Raw genomic sequence first — 20,149 nt, forward strand, 5'->3', positions numbered from 1 at the left:
AACTCCAGCACCTCGTGTTACAATGATAATTTCAAATTGGATTAAGTCAGGATTCACAATCAATATGATGACCAAGAGCCTACCCGAGGTCCTTATTAACTTAATTCAAATATAACATCACCTATTTGAGTATATTTTTAAAGTCACATTTGGGTCAGAAATGGATTAGAGTATTTTCTGGTCCTTAATTTCCTCTAACATTAACTTACTGGTTTTTATTACCTCTGAAATAATTCTGATAATGATTTAGTGGACCTTCTGATTACTTTTTTTCCTCAGCATAAGGTGAAATAGCTTCTTCGTTTTGGGGTTTTTTTGTATCACCTGGTAGCAGGTGGCCTTTAACTACTGAAAAGGAAAGGAAGGTAGATGGAGAGTTGACTTAGATGTTTTCTACTAAATCTGATTGACTAATATTTTCCTAATTTTTTTTCCTCCTCCACAAAAATTAGCAGCTCCAAACTGGTTTTAGTCAGTGGCTTTTGCCAGCCTCTTTCATTGTGAGGAAATTGCATGTTACTTTTTAAGGAAGCTTAAGTACATGCATGTTTCACTTTCAGGTATGTCACATCTTAGGGGTATAGACACTTTTGTCTTTCTGGTTGTTCTGCTAAAACAATGAAGAAATAGATGTATATAGTATTTAATAGCCCAATCAACTCAGGTTGCCAGTAAAGGATCCATTGTTATCAGGGGGGTTTTATACTTCCCTTTAGAAAGGCAAGATGCCAGCTTAAACCTGCTGGTGCGTTACTGGGTTCATGATTCCTCAGCATTTGTTGCTTGAGATAGGTGATCATGCTGAAATGCTGCATTTCTCTCTTCCTCCACTTTTTGATGAAGGTTACCTGGAAGATTGATGACCTGTGGGTATCCTTGACACCTGACAGTCTAGGAAGTGATAGGATGACAGAACAGGACTTTGACATTAATAAAGCCTCACAAGGGCCCATTTAGTAAAATATTAGTTGGTTACATAAAAGGAAGGAGAAGACAAATCAAGCTAGACATAAAAGAACGGTATCTTCTCCTTGTTTGCTGTTGACTGACACATAGGAGATTTCTGGGGGACTTACTGCCCCATGTGCCCTCCAATGGCTTTTCCTTTTTGTGACTGGCAAATAAGTGAGAAAGAATAGGACTAAAGACAGATTTTATTTTTTCCACTTTTTGGTTGGTGGAACAGTACACAGTCTTATGAATAGTGTCTATCCTTGCTGCCTGCTCTGCTAGCTGATCTCCTAGTGAGAAAAGATTACAGCACAGAAGTGAACACTAAAGAGCCTGTAGGAGCAACCAGAGCACAGGAGCCTGCTGTGCCAGGAGAGTACAAGCATGCAAGAGAAAGGTGGCTCTGAGGGACTTACTCACTGGCTGTCTTACAAGACAGGGAAGGCAGACGGGAGACCAAATGATGAGAAAAAAAGAAAACAAACTGAGAAAAAGTAGTATTTGTTAGTCATGTGAATAACAATATGACAGCCCTGGGATTTTATTTACATTGTCCTGTGTGGGTTGTCGTAGTTACAACCCCTGAAATGGCTCAGAGATGTCACAGATGCCTTATGAATTTAATGAAAATCAGAATTTCAATTTTCCAGAGTCATGTGAAGTACAGTTCCTTTGTATAGGGAAGATTACTTTGTACTGGCTAACATTTAGGCCCTCTAGTCCTATAATTTGCCTAATTTATCCCTCCTTTGTGCAAAGCAGTGCAGTTTTTAGACCATCTTTATTCAAGCTGACTAGACAGGTCCTATGAATTTCACAATCAAGGCAAACCCTTTGCAGAAAGTGAAGGCACATAAAGCACATAAAGACACTGAACATTTTTGTGAGGTGGACCTCCCCTTCACTCTAAGCATACAACTCTGGTCCTCATGTATAAAGCAAACATGCCACAATTAAAGTAGAAAAGAATCTGAGCACATCTTGTTCCCATCTGCATGACCTTAGGCAAGTCATTATTTATTGTATATTAACATGTAACACTTTACGTCTCAGTTTACCCTTTCAAATAATGAGTACGATGTGCTTTTTGCAGTTCATTGCTGCTTGATGTTGACCTTGTTTAACAGATTATATTGGATCCTTGCATGCAAGCTACTACACAACTGGAAAATCACTGCCACAGAAGTTTGTTTCTACACCTTTAATTCTAAAAGTTTGATTTAAATATTTTAACCACAGATAACTGTGATTTGTAGTAAAATACACTTTGGGCTCAGAAAACAGAACTAATAGCCAAAGAAAAAATAATTAATAAGGTAAAGAGCAACTAGTGATGTGTCTTGCAATACTATAGGAACACAGACAATATTACAAATTGGCTAATGATGATTTCAGAGTATCCAAGTGAACTAGAATTGTTCTCTCGGATTCCAAGGGGGGTCCTAAACAGTTGATCTTTCCCTGGTTCAGCAATTCCCCATACTTCAACTGGTTTGGGAATCTCCAAATTACATAACCGCTCTGAGGCTATTGCGAAGCACTGTATTCTAACCCATCCTCTCTCTTAGAGTGCCATTAGAGGAAAAACACTTTTTAAATTCATAGTAGTAGTAGTAGTAGAGTTCTGGAGACACATCTGAAGATACCTAAGACTAAATATTATGCATATATCTGTCCATATTCATACTCCTATTCAAGTCCAGGATCTAAAATAGAGACCAATTTGCCTTTCACAATAAATAGGACTTGCATAGGCTTTTTATGTACAGTGAAGATTTACTATATTCTAACAAATTGGTGACATTGGCACCACCTCTCGTATTTGTCTTTCAGCTTAGTAAAATACGAAAGTCACTCTCAGCTGATCTTTTCTTTATTCATCCTTTCGTCTCTTGGGTTTTATTTTCTTCTTAACTCATTTGGTCCCCTAAATGTTGTTACGTTTAATAAAGTGATTCTACCTAGACAGCTAGAAAACCCTTATAAAAAAATCCAATTAACACCATTTCACAGTTTTGATCTGTTAATGCCAATATACCTTTTGCATCCTTTTGCGTTTTCCATATAGTGATTCTCTTTCCATGCATGTCTTAAAATGAGTCATTGGTGTTTATATCAGCAGCAGTTTTAGACATCACACAGTAGTGCTGCCAGCTCTGCAGATCACTGCGTGGTTCCCTCAGAACTAACAGTTCATCAGCGACCCTGCTATTATTCTGTAAAATAAGATTCTCATTAGGACTTATTTCACCATCACTGTTATTTGCCCTCCTTCTTTCTACAGGACTTCATCTTTCACCACAAATGTTCCCCTCATTTCCAAGCACTGTTTAAGTGTTATCTCAATCTGTGTCATTCACATCATGTCAGTCCCTGTTCTTCCCTCCTGTAGTCTTAGACAGGTTAGTCATAACCTCAGTGTTACTCAGCCCCCCGCCCCCCTCAGCTTACTTATGATTGTCAGCAGAATTTGGACCTTGTCCTTTCCAGAGAAAGATGTTTGGCTCCAATTACGAGGTGCTTTACCGCCCATGTACAGCCCGTACAGCTGAGAGAGCTGGCCTTCAATTTCTAATTTGCTTTATTCTCTGTGCTGCTCACCAGCAGGTGCTGCTTGGGAAATCAATGGCAGTTCCACACATGGAGCAGCTGCAGGACTGAGCCCTTAATAAGTCTTTTCCATTTCTAATTTTTACAAGCCAGCTCTAGCAGCAATCAAAAAAAAAAGTTGCATATTGATAATGAAACTGATGCAAGTGAACATTACTAGCAAACGGAAGGGGCTAGAAAAGGGAGGGAAAGACAAAACGCTACCTCATACAGAGCAAGTCAGTTTACATTATTTTACTGGAATAGATAATTTCTTCTCTACAACTCACCCTTGACCAATGTACCATTGGCATTTAAAAGACTTCCAAATTACGCCTGATACGTGATTTATAGCATGATCACATCTGAATTGGGCCCAGAGATTTCCCCTGACAGGTTCACAAAAGTGTCCAGGTTGACTTGGCCCAACACTGTTCCCACAGTCTGTTGGTTTCTAGCTAGAGGAGCATCATTTTAAAATTAAATTAGATTAAAAATAGAGTGTTTCAGGATTCAGTACCTTTTTGAAGTTTCATGCTAGATTTTATATTAGCTTATAATGGTGTAAATCAGCAGTAACTTGGCTGCAGTACTAGAATAACTGGAAACAACTAATACTGCTCTTTTCCTTCCCAATAAATTACCTGTATATAATGGAGAAGAGTTGGTTCCAAACCGCAGAGATGCATTCAGGTGTGACTGCATGCCTCACCTGAGGGATTCCTTTACCTTATGTGTGATTTTTCAAGTGAAGCTATTCTCCACTTTGCCAAATTCTTCAAATAGCACATAGCATAATGTATTTATGGAAAGTCTATCTCTTGGGCAAGCTGAAGCAGTGGAAATTGCCTGGAGAAAATTGAAACCCTGATAATTGATTTTGCTTGCTCTTAAGGTTTCAAAAGACTTGAATCTTTCCAAGAATAAATCAAAAACTGTTCAGTAGCAAACCGTGGGGAATTCCTCCAGATTCTTAGAGTGGTTTCCTTGCTAAAATTCAGAAATTATATTCTTACTGATGTAGATTAAGAATTAAATTATTTGCTTAAAATAGTTAAGTCTGTTGCCTATTGGGATTTTCTGTGTCAGCTAATTTGGCTGCGTTATTAACTGCCGTTGGTAGCCGGAATCTTTGAGCTGTAGAAGAAAAAAAACCTGGCAAACCTTAGGTATATGACAAACCCTTCAGGCCATAAAATCTTATTAGAAGACAAATCATAACCTCCAAACACTTTTGAGATTGATTTGGAGCTAGAAAATCTGTAGAAAATTGATGCAGTGTGGAACACCTGCTTTGTGTATGCAAATAAATGCAAATACGGGGTTTTTTCCTTTTTTTTTTTTTTTTTTTCATTAACACAGGCCTAAGCAACAGAGAAATGATTCCCAAGAGGTCACCATGCAAAATGTCTGATTGGTCCAGATGTTTATGACATTGCTATAGAAGTAAATTAAACCCAGTGGAGATCAGTCTTGACAGACTTTACATTGGGACCTTAGAGGACTCTCCCAACACTGGTTCAGCTGTAGGTGCCCACATCAGGGAAACACTGCCAGGCTCAGCAAGCTTCTGACTTCTAGACCACTGCTCACACATCACCGTGCTTTTGTGTCTCAAGACCTTTATGAGGGCTCTTTCTAAATTCTAATTACACGTTTTACATTATAGGCATCTCCAGACTCTTCATACACTCTGTACTTCCATTATATAACTTACATGCTTGCTTGTTACTATATACGATCATGTTATATTATATAATTATGTAATGGCATATGTATATTATGGTACATATTTAAACAGAATGGATCAATTTTATTTCCAATATAATTGACGGAAATAGCGGTATTACAGGGATTGGTTCTGCCCAGGTACAATATAATTTGAAACACTTGTATCTTTCCAAAAATAAAGCAAAAACTGTTCAGCAGGAAAGCCGTGAAGAACTCCTCCAGGTTCTTAGGGGGGTTTCTGTGCTAGAATCCAGAATTGATGCTCTCATTGATATAGATCTGTCACTGAAGTGGCAGACCACAGCAGTCCACTGCAGTCTGCATCCCCCTGTACGATGGAACTGGGAATGATTGTCTCCAAATTTTCTTGTGCTGCTGGCAAGCAGGGTGTTGTGGAGCAGAGCAGCAGAGGGGTGTGGACGGCTTTTTTCAGGCCAGTGCAGAAGGCAGGAGACCCTCCCCAGACTCTTCATCTTCTGTCAAGAGATTGGCCTGCAGGCCAAATCAGTCTGTATGACTTCCAGGGAATATTAGGGCTTCTGGAAGAAGAATTAAGGCTTGCCATTACTTGTGGTGAAAAGAAAACCCTCAAAACTTTTTACAGTGGTTTTAACCAACACAGTACTGCCTTCAGACAGAGTCTGCATTTTTTAAAGCTCTTGAACTTTTGAGAGAGAGACTCTAAACTTGAACCGTCAGTCTTTCACCTAAACCTTCCCATGGCGTACACAGAGAATACACAAAAATGCCAAAAGTAACTGTTACAATGCCAATGACATTAGCACTGGAGGGAGTGGGGACAGCTTCAGCAGGTGAGAGCTGAATGTTACAGTTAAAGAAAATGGCCTGGGGAAAGAAAGGGAAAAATACATCAGAAAAAGATAGGAAGAAAACCCAAAAGCTTCAATAGCACTGACTTAATGAACTTGTCCTTCCTTTTGGTAAGGCTGAATGCATTGAATATCATACAGAGCAAATTACAAATACAGATAGAAGTCTACTTATTAGGTTTTTTGTCCCTTGGGAAGCCTGTGTCTTCAGTAGATGATGATGATGATTATGTTTAATCCAGAAACAATTTCTGTGTAACATTACCAATGACCTCAGTGGAAATGCCACTGCGCAACAAAGAGAGTGTACGGTTTTAGATATGCAATCCAGCTCACAACTGAACACCTCTGAAAAATAAATTCAACCTCGTTACAGCAAATTCTCAAGGAGTGGTCCAGTTTTAATATGGGAAGGTACCTTTCTCCTCTTTCTCATGGGTTAGAGAAGGCTTTTCTTTCTCTTCCCCTAAATAGGGACATGAAATGCCCAAAGCATTGCAAAAGCAGAAACCTTGGAAACAGTGCAGGTTTCACAGTGAGCGTTTTCAGCCAGCTCACTCCACAGCTTGCCAGATGCAACCATCCCAGCATGCAGAGTCCAAATGCCAGTCGGTGGGTCAGTTGTCCTCAGCATGTGAATTGCCTGCATAGCAGTTTCAATACACTCCTCTAAATTTCTCAGTCTGAGCTTCCCTTTCCATTCTTAAGGTGGTTGTTTCAATTTACAGGCCAAAATCCAGCAGATCCCTTTTAATCTTCTGGTGCTACACACACGTACTCTCCACATACTCAGAAACACTGATTTTATCTGCCCCTTTCCATTCCCTGGCTATAACAGAGACAGTTTTCTTGCATATTTAGGAACAACTCAGAACATGTAGCTTTGTATTTCTTGTAGCTAATTTTTATGATGATGACCCCAACTAATTTCCTGTTATCAGTATGCTCTGATGTCTCAAGGACATGACCAAGTTCCCACCACCCCCAGTGAATCCTTTCATGTCATTTGAGCTGCGATAAGGGCCTGTGTGCATGCTGTCAGGCTGTTGCAAAGATGAGCTAACACATAATAGCTTTACCCCCAGTGAAAGAGAGCAAAGCTGAACGTGTCTTGCCTTGTGTTTGCCAAGGAGTGAGGATACGCCGGAGTAACTTTCTGCAGCTCAGCTGTTGCTCAGCTCCTTGGTAGCTCAGTTGGGCATTTTGATCTCAGAAACCCTGGAGCTGATTTTATTTCAAAAGAAAAATGAACAGGGGACTGGAACAGGAGAATTCTCTAGTTGAAACAGGAGGAGCACAAGGAGCCTGCGCAAACACTCTTATCTTCACTGGTATTCTGCTTGCTCACACTGCCCTGTCACAAACAACCCCAGAGCTTTATCTTCTTTCAAAACACGTCCAGACAGTTTCCAACCCCTCCAAAAGATTCACAGCAGAAGCCCCTGACCTTGCAAGCTCCCTTTCATTATCCTTAGATCTGTGACTTCCTTAGGAGCACTACCAAGCCACTGCCAGTGCCTGAAGAAGATTTGAAGAACTGATTTTTCCTTAAGCCATGATGCCCACGCATCCCCAGATAATATGAGCTGTCTTTTCCAAGTAGATAAATAAGACTAATGAGAAACCACCCCAAGTATGTTCCTTCCGCCCCATAGACACTGTCTCCACAAATATAGCAGGACCTTTAGTCCTCTCCGGTGAAGGTCTGAGATGCTGCTAACATACGGACTATTTCTGAGCCAGTACTTCTGGATACTGAGCTGCCCAGTACTGTTTTCTCTTATATCCCTCATAAATCAGGTGCAAAACTTTTCTGGTTCCTCTAGTGCCATGCAGCAATGCTTCAGTGTGAAGGTTTACTCCAAATCATTGTAGCATCGATGTGGTTTTCTTCCTATTGTTGTTCTGAGCCTTATTATTTTTCACTGGAGCCAAAGTCCCATTTCTCTTCTCATAGTCCTGGCTGCCAGTTCCAGTACCAGCCTATGGTTTCTCAGTTGTTTGCATATTTGTGCATTAAACTGACCTACATCTCTCTCTAGGGAGTGGCAGCAGATGGTCTTTAGGCCATCTGGTACCTTAAGATGTTGCCTGAGTGGCTTGTGGGTCACAGAAGTGGGAGATGCTGGTTGCTGGCTTGCTGGCTAAACAGCATGCAGCTGAGCTCCCTGGGGAGTGCTCTGCTTGTCTGTATAAATGACTTTGGGTCAGTGTGAGCCAGCACAGTAACATGCAGAAAGTAGGTCAGACAGGTTACCTTGGCAGCAATAAGAACATTTGTTTGGGAGCTACTGGGATTAGGGGGACAGCTACACCAGCCATCTCCATTAGCATTGCTGCCCCAATGGGAGAAGCTGGTCAATTCACTGGAGGGGCACCATGGTGACTGATGATGGAGCACTTGTCCCATGAGGAGACACTGAGGGATGTGGGATGTTCAGCCTGGAGAAAAGACAGCTTTGAGGGCCCCTAACTGCAGCCCCACAGTACCTGCGAGGAGATTATCAAGAAGACAGAGACAAGCTTTTCATAGGGGTGTAAGGTGGGAGGACAAGGGGCAATGGGCACAAGCTGAAACAAGGGAAGTTCAGGCTAGGTATAAGAAGAAACTTTTTCACCATGAGGACAGTCAGGCAGAACAACACGCTTCCTAGGGAGGTCAGCAGTCTCTGTCCTCAGAGGTTTTTAAGACTAATATAAAGCCCTGAGAGACCTGGTCTAAGCTCACAGCTGAGCTTGCTTTGAGCAAGAGGTTGAACTAAAGACCTCCTGTGGTCCCTTCCAGCCAGTGAGTCTATGATTAAGAATCAGTCTGGTTTTTAACAAATCCTGCCCAAATCCCAGGTTGCAAAGGGCGACAGCTGCGAGCTCACATTATGGAAAGCCATCCCAGTCTTTCTGGTGCAGACAGAAAAATTAGACCAAGTTTGACCAATCTATAGTCAATACAGACAAATTTCACACAGCACAACATGTCAAGTCACTGAAGGATTAAGACTTAGTTTTCAAGGGTAGCAGCTGTGTATGAATCCTTCCTTTATTTTCTCTTCTTGAGGGCCCGAGTCTCTAATCTCTTGTGCTGTCTCGTCAGAGCAGGGAATAGCCAACATAGCTGGCTTATGCTGCCAGCTAGCAGGCAGCCTCCCTGCTCGCCTATCAGAGCTGGTCCCCTGCAAAGCACACATTCAGTCTCCGCAGTGTTTGCTCCTGCTGTGTCATTCTGTCCTTCCCCCCTCGCTTGGTCTTCCCGTCCCTCTTCCTTGGTGGTAGGATTACAGTACCAGTGTCCTGTTGCTGACGTGCCCTTGCCTGAGCTTTCTGCCTGACTTTTTCTCTGCTCAGCTCTTCTCTTTGCTCCGGTAAGTCTGATGAACAACTTCCTTGCCTTCACTGCTTTGTGGCACAGTGCAAGGGCTTTAATCTAAGTACTTCCCTTTGGGACTGTCAGCCCACGTTTTCTAGGAATAGCCTTAAAAGCTTGGGCACCGTATGATGTGTGAGGAAAACAGGCAAGTATCTAAGGCTGTTGGTAAAAGTAAGAAATGCTTCTCTAAAGAGTCATCAAAAAAATTTAAGCTGACTTTGGTAGAGCTTGCCTTTAAGTGAGACTAGGGGCCATGGCTGGTTTGCTACAACAATACATGATCAAGACTTGGGTGCTGCATGAGAAAGTCCCTGAGTCTGATTCTTTCCATGCTTGTATGGAAACCTGCCACGAAGCATCCAAACTTTTGTTTAGTTTTGTTCTAGAAAATTGTGCATAAATCATAAAGCTATTCAAATGTAGCACATAGTTGATAAAGCTGATTTTATCAACACTTTCTGAAGTAATACATAGGACAGTGTCTAGGCTATAACAAGACACTTGTATTTTTCTGGAGGGTCATTGGAGCTACAGTAGTGTGGGCCATTCCACAGTTTAATATGTGCTGCTTTGAGGTGTTAGTGTGGTTCAATCTGGTGTTATGTCGAGGTAAAAATTCAGATTTTTATCAGCTTATGCTGTCTGGTGTAAATACATGGAACACTTCGGTTTAGAGAATTGTGTATGCGTATATGAATTTTGAGCATAAAGTGCTAAATACCATTACTTATTTTAGAAGTCCTTAAAATAACTCCTGGCTGCAGAACAGGTGCCGTGTGTCCTTCTGTGGGATACATGGGGAGGCATGATAAATATAGACCGGTTTGTAAACCCTCCAGAAGTTCAAGTCACAAGAAGGGAAGGAGGAAGCAATTCCCGTGAGAAGGAAGGGGAACTGTTCTGTTTAAAAAAGGTAAACAAAACTCTACAACCCTATGCAAGACAGTCTGCCAGAGAAACTAAGAAGAGGATGTTTGATTTGTGCTTTGTTCATTCCCTGACGGTGCCTCAGCGGCCATGGCCACTCCGGCAGTGCGAGAAGTGGGCTGACGCAGCCCAGCATGGGAGGCGTTTTTCCCAGCAGCAGAGGGATGCCTATGGCAGCTCTGCTAAATCAGGCACTGGCTCTTGCCGACTGACCTTTTACATTGGAGGTACTGGCTGATTTCAAAGCACAGCGAAAGCAAATGGTGCCGTAAATGTGAGATGTTAAGGGATATGGTCAGAGACAAACAAATTCAGGACGTTAGCAGACTGAGCTTGGCACACCTTTTCCTGTTGCCTCTGAGTGCAGCTGTGGCTACGCTGTTCAGTCCAGTTTTGTGCCTTTGGGGCCGACCACAGACTGCTGCTGCCCCAAGCACTAGCCTCATTGTGGGACGGTAGGCATGGCCATGAGCCCTCCTACAGAAAGGCATCAGTCTGGGACCGGTGTCTGTCACCTCCCACCTGAGAATGGAGGTCACCCATGCCCCAGGGGGCTCCATTGCTCTCCTGGGTTATCCCAAGTTTTTAATGGAGGAAGGAGAAGAATGGAGAAGATCCTCTCCCACAGGGGAGGCAGCAGCACCCTCTGGCTCTCGGGGGTGTTTCCCACTGGAAGAAAGTAAAAACAGAGTGACTATCTGTAGGCAGCAACCACAAGTGTCTGGGATCAAGCTTCCCTCCCAAACAGCAGGGCCATGAAAGATACTGATCTCAGGGCTGTGGAACAGGTCCAGGATTTGGGAATGCAGGAGGAAAAGAGTAAGAAAGATGCAACACTCAGACTCAGTTAGATAACTGGTCAGTCCTCCCCCACACCATAAAGCAAGATAAGGCCGTGTTGGAAATTCAGGTGCCTGGAGACAACCGTAACAGTAGTAGGAGTTGCAGAACTGAAGAGGTGAATAGTCTAAAATTGGGCAAGTCTAAAATTCCTTGAGGAACCAAGGAATTCCTCTTCTGGGCTCAGTCACCTAATTTTTAGGCATTACTGTGTCTGAGATAGTGTATAATGTAAACACTTCGGGTCTTACTGAGATTGGCACCAAAAGTCTTTTATGGCCTGATAAGGAAGATGCACATCAAGGTTAAACAGGCTGGAGCACAAGGAGGACTGGGGCCAGCTGCAATAAAATCTCCCAGTGTCAATGGCTGTAAGTGGGCTGCTCTCAGCAGATGAGGGCTGCCCTGTCTCCTTAAATATAAACTCTGTGATGCTGTGAAAGCCATTATGCAAAACAAGGTACAGAAATCTTAACAAGCATTGTGTTTGTGCTTGAAAGTAGTTATTAGACCTCTGGTTTAGCCTGAAGAAGAATGAAATAAAACAGTAAAACCTTTATTTGTGTATGTAAATACAATTCCCCAGTATGATCTGGCAGGTGGGGACCCTTGGGTTAAAGGTTCATCACTGGGTATTTCTGTGGTTCCTGCCTGCTCACTGTTCCAGGCTGGAGGCCTGAACCTCAGCGGATGTGAATTGTCATGGTTTCAAAGACTGATTATAACTAATCCCTTTCTAGCCAGGAATGTATGTTAGGGAAGATTTCCTGTGAGGCCAGCTTTTAAACATCTTGTATCCTTGATTCTAAACATTCAGTTTCTCTTTCATTCACCCATGTTTTTCCCTTATTGCTGAGAAACACCATGCATAAATCGATAGCCGCTGTTGATTTAAAGCCTACTGTGTTTGCAGGCATGCTTCATGATTCATGTAGGAGGAAACCTTTAGCTGTATGGTGCTGCTTTATGAGCGATGCACTTGGGAGTTGGGAGGCAGTCAAGGGAGAGATCTGGGGTGCAGTAAGAACTGCATCGACTTGTGCCTTCTTAAAAAGAGGGGGAGATAGTCAGAAGATAAATTCATATTTGGAAATGGAGCATTTAGCAATCCTGTTCTCCTTCTGTGATGAACGTATTACAAAAATAGCTAGTTTAGATTGGGGATATACTTTGTGAGACTTTTGTTCTCTCTAGACAAGAGCTGGTGATCCTGGGTTTTCTTGTTGATTGATCACCAATTGCCAATTAGCTCAAATTAATGAATACAACTGTAAACACTAGTCTGAACATGTCAGAGATAAACACGTACTTTGTGGAGCATCTAGCTTAACATTTACAATAATCTTACTGACCTTGAATTAATTGGCAGTCAATTAACTCTAGTTAAAACAAGATCACAAACTGTAGTCTAACATTCATGCTATCTGGAATTTTTTACCTAAATTGCACATGTAGGCTCTAATCTTTCGATGTAAATTAAACTCAGTGTGACAACAAATCAGACGGATATAATTTTACAATCACTTTGGAGTGATATAATGACCATGCCACAAGCAGGAAGGAAAGAATGGGATGCATCTGTCTGACAGGGTCTGTGAGACCAGGTCCAGTCGCCTTCCCAAGCCATTCCTGCTAGTGAGTTGTACCTGTGGGAGGACTGCAGGGGCATGGATTTATAGCTAACAGTTTTCAAGCACATCCTGAGCCCCACTCAAAGCTTTCAATTATTTGCTTGAGAGATGATAAACCATAATATTTGACTATCTTATCTGTAAGACCAGTCAAATAGCTAGACAATCACATCTTGAAAAACGTTGCCTTAGCAATGGCCATCACTGCACTTCCAAACATCACTTTGACTGGGGATAGTTTAATGACAAACACTGACTCATGTATTACAGTAAGTTACATCTCTCTTATCATATACTGCCTTTGGCCAAGTTAGTTTATAATTTTGAAAGCTATAAAAATGTAGACACCATAGAAGATATACGTTATGGCCAACTGAACGGGGAACAAAATGCTTCCCAGTTAGCTCTATGTTTTCAAAGCAAGTTGTCTTTTAAAAAATAAGAAAGCAGCAACCTCAGACACTGGAACAGAATGAAGAAAGCAATCTTCTTCCTCTTGTCGTTCCCCACTGGCACCATCGTAAATCATATCATTAAAGGGAGGAACAGAAATCAGCTGGAAAAAGAGAGAGAAAAGACTCATGGCTATAAAGAGTAGAGAGTACTGTAGTCAAGCAAAAGTGGGGGCCAGCTGCAGTGTGAGACCCAGCTTGCACCCCACATGCAAGCAGTGCAGTGATGACAGCAGCTCTGCCAGCACTCTGAGAAGGAAGGAGCCTTCTCTACACTGAGTTTTCCAGCTGCACACAGTCAAAGATACTGTGTCTGCTGGTGCACGCCTTGCAGTAGCTATGTGCAGGCACCCAGGGCACTTTCACTGACACCCTCATCGCCAGGTCCTGGGTAAGCTGGAGCAGCCTCCGGAGGAACACAGACATGTCAGGAGCTCTGGATTCACCTGGCTGAGTGCAGTCGCTCAAAGACATGGGAAAACAAAAGCTTCCCTTTGCAAATCAGGAACAAATTGTGTGAAATTCACCCCAGAAAACACCATAGACTATCAACCCGTGTTACACCTGGTCGGTTTTACTTCACTAATTTATTCTGTATTTGTACTTTGTCAAACAAACTGTTAGCAGCACGCAGCAAGTACAAGGGAAGAACAGTTTATAGTTGTTTATCTTACCCTTTGCTGTTATTGTGACAGTACCAAGCCAGGCCACTCATAGATCAAACACCAGGCTGGCTTCTCCAAGAGCACAGCAGTTTTTCGTACACTGGCTTAATTTAAAATATTCCTTTTTTGTGATTATTGAGTTAAGATGTGCTGATGGGGGAGAAATAGGAAATGAAACTGATGTAGCGCAGAAGTGAAGCTGCCCATATCAGTAGCTAGTGTGCAGGTAAACAGATCAAGAAAAGTAAACATGTGGCAAATAGTTCAGGGAGGGAAATGATATAAATGACTCAGGTGTCATTTTGTGCGTTATTGATGGCAACAGGAATAAAAGGGTTTGATTTTTAAGTATTAGGTTTGGGCAGGTTTTTCCTCTTGGAAAGTATATAATTTGCTTTTCTCCCTGCAGGCAAATCACCTTGGTTGTTCATTTAAGTGTGACATATTTATCAAGCCAGAGGCAACCGACGAGCTGCCATCCCAAATTCCACACAAAATCACTCATGCTGGCTGAGCTTTGGGAACAGTTAGAAGACTAATTTAATGTACTTTAAAATTAACCCTCCATTTGTTTGCTGTCAGGAACTGCACCAAGCATGGAGAATGACCAGTGTCCCACCTCGCCCGGGCAGGACATCCAGGGGCAGAGTGGGGACAAATCTGCTGCCAGCTCACAGCCCCCAGCTCCAGCCCCCGTGGAATTGCCAAGCACCCAGCCCGAATTAGCCGTGTGCGACATCTCGGAGGAGCTGAGCCGGCAACTGGAGGACATTATTAAAACCTACGGGTCTGCCGCAAGCCTGATGGAGAAGGAAAGTGCTGCTACAGGAACCGACAGGCCTGAAAAGGGAGACCCAGGCAGCATGGAGGATGTGGAGTATGAAGATGCAAATGAGGAGAGTGAGAAAGAAAAGCTGGCTCCTGGAGATGCTTCCAGAGCAAAAGAGCCCAGCGGCAGCAAGGAGCAAAAGCTAGAGAAGAAAATCCTGAAAGGACTAGGCAAGTACATATGTACTTATGCACTTATGCAGTCCTTCTGCGAACAGATGTAAATCCCTGGTCCTTGCTCTTTCCCATGTTGAGCCTCTGCGGTGGATGATAGGGACCTCTAGTTGCCACTGAAAATTACAATATAACTTTTCTCTAATTGATAATTATTTTCATCAATTACCTGACAGATACATGTAGGCTGTATCAGATATTAGTCCTTTCAAAAAGACAAAAGGTTAGGATTATATCACAGAATTCTGATGTGCTATTGGGCCACCCAAACTAGTTAGCCAAAGCTGTGAGTCTGATGACACACTGCAGAAAGCTGCTTCTTAGACAAAGGAAAACATGGTCTCTCATTTGTGCCTCAGTAAATTTTTTCTTCCCCTGATACCTCAGGTATGACCTCTCACCAGTCATAATGGTGCTACTGTGTGGCGTGGGACTCTGCGCAACAAATTCACTGTCATGCCCAGGTTATTTTTCATCTAGCAGAGCTCTGGACTCATCACAGACTATAGGAGATAAGGCAATACGCTTATTCTCTCTAAGCACAGTGCTTAGAGAGCACCTCGGCCATGGCAGGGCTCTGTTAGCTGAGCTAGAAATAAGTCTCAGCTAGTTTTTGTAAAGTATGTCCTGTCTGCTGGGCAGCCACTAGAGAGCAATGTAGTTACATCCCAATCTAGCAAACATGCAATTTATTTCCCTTCCTACATTTAACTCCAGCCAATCTTCAAGCCTCTCCTTTGCGTGAGAGCCCAAACCCAACCACAGACTAAGCCTATAGAAAAATCACTGCCAGACGTTCTTACGGACAAGGGACTATGCATAGGACAGAGAACAGATTTTTTCCCCCCAATTCTTTGAACATCCAGGAGAAATGAAGTAGCTTGGTTTCTATTGCCTTGGCTTTGGTGCAGTTATTGGTACCTCTCCAAGATCAGTGTAAACACTACCAAAAGCACAGTTCTCCAGCTGCACTTGCAACTGCAGGATTTGGTTTTAGCTCTCTTCAACTTATTTATACTGGTGCCATAGAGAGATCTTAGTGTGAAATAGTGGATTTTCTCCACAGGCAGTACTCCTGGACTGCACTAGACTCGAAGGAGAAAAAGTCCAGCCTAAAGCAGAAAGCAAATTTGCTCTCACTGCCTCAGGAAAGAGGAGCATTTGGAAAAGCACAGCCAAGCCCCTGGCGCCACAGCCAGCCTTATCTCCAGGGACGCCAGGGACATTTTGTATTTGATGAACAAGTGGTGTTCAAGCTCCAGCTCATACTCAGGGCTGAAATGAATACCAAGAGGTATCAGAAGAGAACATAAATGGCTATGCCGTGATTTAGCCATGCATGCTCAGATAGTTATTAGACTGTCTCTGGTATCCATACTTTCTTCACCAATTCAAGGAACTGATTTACACCACTATCATGTAGCCTAGACCAGGCTGGTAGTACCCGCTGCTCTCTGATTGTTTCCATCCACACCATAGTCTCCGTACTTAATTTAATCTTTCTTATCTCTTGTACAGGTTGAGCAGCACAGAAGCTGAGTACACCAGCTTTGATCAGTTTTCGCCTGCAAAGAGATCTGGTTTCTGAGCCTTCAGGGTCCAGACCTTTTCCATCCTATTTTAGTCAAATGTGCCATATATGTGACTCATTCATGTTGCAAAAACATTAAATGAAATTCAGATTATACAGGACAAAAGCATTGCTCAGCCAATGCTTTTTGCTAGAAGACAGCACATTACTGAGGTCTGAAATGGAGGAAAATTCAAGCGTGTTTGTTCTTACGGGAAGAAATAAAACACAGAAATTCATAGCAAAAATTAGTCTCTTCCTTCCAAAATGCCTCATTTCTCCCTGAGTTTTTACAGATTCATGCATCAAACGATCAATTTCATAACAGTATATCAACTACAAATGACCTCTACCATCAAATCTATGCTGCTTTTTTTTTTTTTTTTTAAGGGAAGGAAGCCACCCTACTGATGCAAAACTTGAACAAGCTGAATACTCCAGAGGAGAAGCTGGATCTCTTATTTAAGAAGTATGCTGAGCTGGTTAGTACAGCATTGGTTCTTTTCTGTGCAAACTGTCTATACAGGAAGGTATAAAAAACATATGCCATGCAGCACGGGCAAGCCTCATGTAGTAGTAGCGTCTGTCCTGTTAAGTGAATCCCAAAATAATTGTAAGGGTCAAATAATCAATTATGGGTGAGAAGGAGAAAAGAAGTAAAAAGTGAGGAAAACAAGCTGGACTTTGGGTTGAAAAGTTGATGAGGCAGAATATTTGTACTTAAGTGTGAATCTACCAAACCGACCCACATTGGAGACTACTGTCTAGACTCCTGCCTTCACCTTCTGTGAGGAGTTTTGTATACCTCTGTAAGCAGGTATTGCTTTAATTTACATATCGGTGATTTAATCAAAATAAAAATAATACAGGGCTTAGTATAAAATGTTAGGAAGCAGAAAATCAGAGAATAGAGAACTGATGCTAGTCATGAGATAATCCACAACACAGTGAAATGAAGAGTCAAAGCCTCTGCCACCATAATGTCACCCCTGTAACAATGCCACCTACCTGCCTCTGTTCTCTCCACACTTAAGTGATGGGTTATTTTCAGATCAAGTATTTTCTTCCAAGTAGTTAAAGGACTCTATGGCCATAAGCTGTGGAAATCTTACAAATGAAAAGGCTGCAGCATTTTACAGTTTGTGGCGTACTGAAAAATGTGCCGAGCAGAACATTGACTTTATAATTGGTTTTATGCACAGATGTGTCCATGTCTCATCATAATGTGAAGTTCAGCTCTTTTTTTCATGTAAAATTCTCTGATTTCATAAATTATGCTCAGGCTGTTTATGGTTTAGCTTGTGCTTAAAGAGACTTCATACCCACAAATTAACTGAAATAGGTCTTCTTCTCCCTCTATTATATACTCTCCACTGCATTCAAACATCATCAGAGCCCTGTATAAAACAGGGGTCATATTGCTAGTAACCCATGCAGGAGAAAGGTGCTAAAACATAAATTCAGAGCATTCAGTTTTGATATGCAATGTCACTAAAATAAATAATTTAATAAATACAACTAAAAGCTTGTTGGAGAAAGCCTTACACTGCTCACTCAGCATGACTGAAGGGTGTAGTGTGATTAATAACCTGTCAGCTGTCGGCTGTAGTAGTTACCACTCTCTATGCTCCCTCTTGTCGATCCCCATCACACACTTCAGGTCGCTTTTTGTTTTTGCTGAGTTGTTTTCCAGCCAGATCAGCTCCCTGGTCTGGTGAACAACGTGGTGACAGAAGCACTTGTTGCAGCACGGCCCAGGGGAAGGTGCAGCCATGCGCCAGGCTGAGCTGGGTGCTGGCAATAGCTTCAGCTGCATTAGGTAGTGCTGCTGCTGACGGTGCTTAAGGGGCTGTCTGTACTTGGGTACCCTCTGCAGCACCAGCCCTTCCCCACAGCCACCCAGCTACATGCTATTTAACTGTTAGCACATGCCCTGGCACAATCTGTAGTGATGGGTACAGCAAATGGAAGGCATCAGGGAAGAGCACGGACTGGTGTGAAGGAAGCTGTGCCTGTGGGGATGGGGAAGCAAGACAGTGTAGCCATTTGGGCACAAGCTGTGACACACTACTCACCATCAGAGAACATTTTATTCACTAATGCTGGCGTAGGCAGAGTGGCTGGGGTTAGTAAAACAGACTGTGCTTTACTTCAGCTTTTGCCTACAAACAGCTGTTGCAGAATTGCTTGTGAACAGTTTATTTTCAGAGGTTCTGAGGGTCTTACAATTGCTGAGTGCAAGAACTATACACGAATAAATAAATATGAGTGTTGTCATTGTCTGCATTGGGGTCAAGATAAAACTTTTTTCCTAGATTGAGAGTTTATCTCTCTCTAGGTCAGCCTTCCAAAATTAGAATTCCTTCTATCTGTAGCTAATTTTAGCTAATATTTCATTAACTATTCCTAAAATTTTATCATTGACAGCCCTTTTGTCATTCCGATTTACCAGTGAATTCCCTTCTTCAGTGCAAAAGTGACACCACGTCTTAGACATTCCTGAGAACTTTGAAATACAAGTTTCTAGTGCAAGTAATTTTTATTGAAAAAAAGAGAAAAAAATGCCTGGAAGACTTCTCATATCACGATTAAGACCTATTTTATTCTAAGCCCCCTATCTCAAGCACAGCTTGAGTGAATCATCTAAAATTTGGATAAATCATTATCCGCTCAGCACAGGCTGCACATGCAAAATGTGAAGCAAAAAGAACCTTTTTTATGTTTTTAAAAGGGAAGGGGAAGGGGCCAAAATCAAGCTTATAAAGGAAAACAAATCTCAGCCTTAATTACATAGAGGCTATTTTTTTCCCTACAATGCTGGAAAAATTATTTCAGCTAGTGCAGCTTGATTAGATGCAAAAGCCCCTATTCTGATCTACAGGGGTAAAAACACTCAATACGCATGCTGAAAGTTGGGCATAAACTGTAAATATATCCAAGCTGGTGATTGCATTGTTTTGTGTATGCCTAGCTGTGATTTGATTGATAATACACAGAGCTCTGTACTGTAAGCATAAATTACAGAACATCTGCAGAAAACAGATCCTCGGGCAGAGAACGTGTAAAATATGATGCCTGTTGACTGTCTTGTTTGAGCTGCACATTATTCCCCTGCACTCACAGACTTTCCCAGTGATACTAGGGTTAATAATACTAGTGGTACCATATTATTAGATAAGGTGATCTTAATAAGAAAAGGTTATTATTAAGCTTTGCACATTGCAGCTCATGTGCCTCTGTTTTTCAATCAGAAAACATCTGGACTTCAGAAATATCTCACAATGTAATACAGCCTGTAATACAGCAAGGAGGGCTGCTGTGTGTTGGAACAGGAGATGAAATCTTTAAAAGCTTTGGAGGTGAAATGCTTCTTTGACATGACTGTTATGGTGTTAATTTGAAGTGCAGGACATTTTTTCAAAACAGCTAGTAATAGGCACGTGTCAGAAGAAATGGTTGGACTAGATGATCTTCAAGGTCCCTTCCAACCTAGATGATTCTGTGATTCTGTGACCAGTCTGCGTGGGGACTGCTATTAGCAATTCTGTTGCTGCCCCTCATCCCGCTCAAAATTCAGCCTCCTCTCTGCCAGCCCTC

At 42.2% G+C, this 20,149-nt stretch overlaps 1 protein-coding gene across 1 annotated transcript in view; it reads left to right on the plus strand.

Annotated features, from left to right (window-relative positions):
* The first annotated feature begins 9,311 nt into the window (after positions 1–9,311).
* TXLNB (taxilin beta) overlaps positions 9,312–20,149 on the plus strand; it is a 44,935-nt gene continuing 34,097 nt past the window's right edge. Inside the window, exons 1-3 of the mRNA XM_074818921.1 lie at positions 9,312–9,460; positions 14,563–14,979; positions 16,943–17,034. Coding sequence (XP_074675022.1) covers positions 14,577–14,979; positions 16,943–17,034 — 495 coding nt within the window. The 5' untranslated portion in view covers positions 9,312–9,460; positions 14,563–14,576. The remainder of the gene's footprint in view (positions 9,461–14,562; positions 14,980–16,942; positions 17,035–20,149) is intronic.

Source organism: Strix aluco, chromosome 3 (genome assembly GCF_031877795.1).
Source record: "Strix aluco isolate bStrAlu1 chromosome 3, bStrAlu1.hap1, whole genome shotgun sequence".
NCBI lineage: Eukaryota > Metazoa > Chordata > Aves > Strigiformes > Strigidae > Strix > Strix aluco.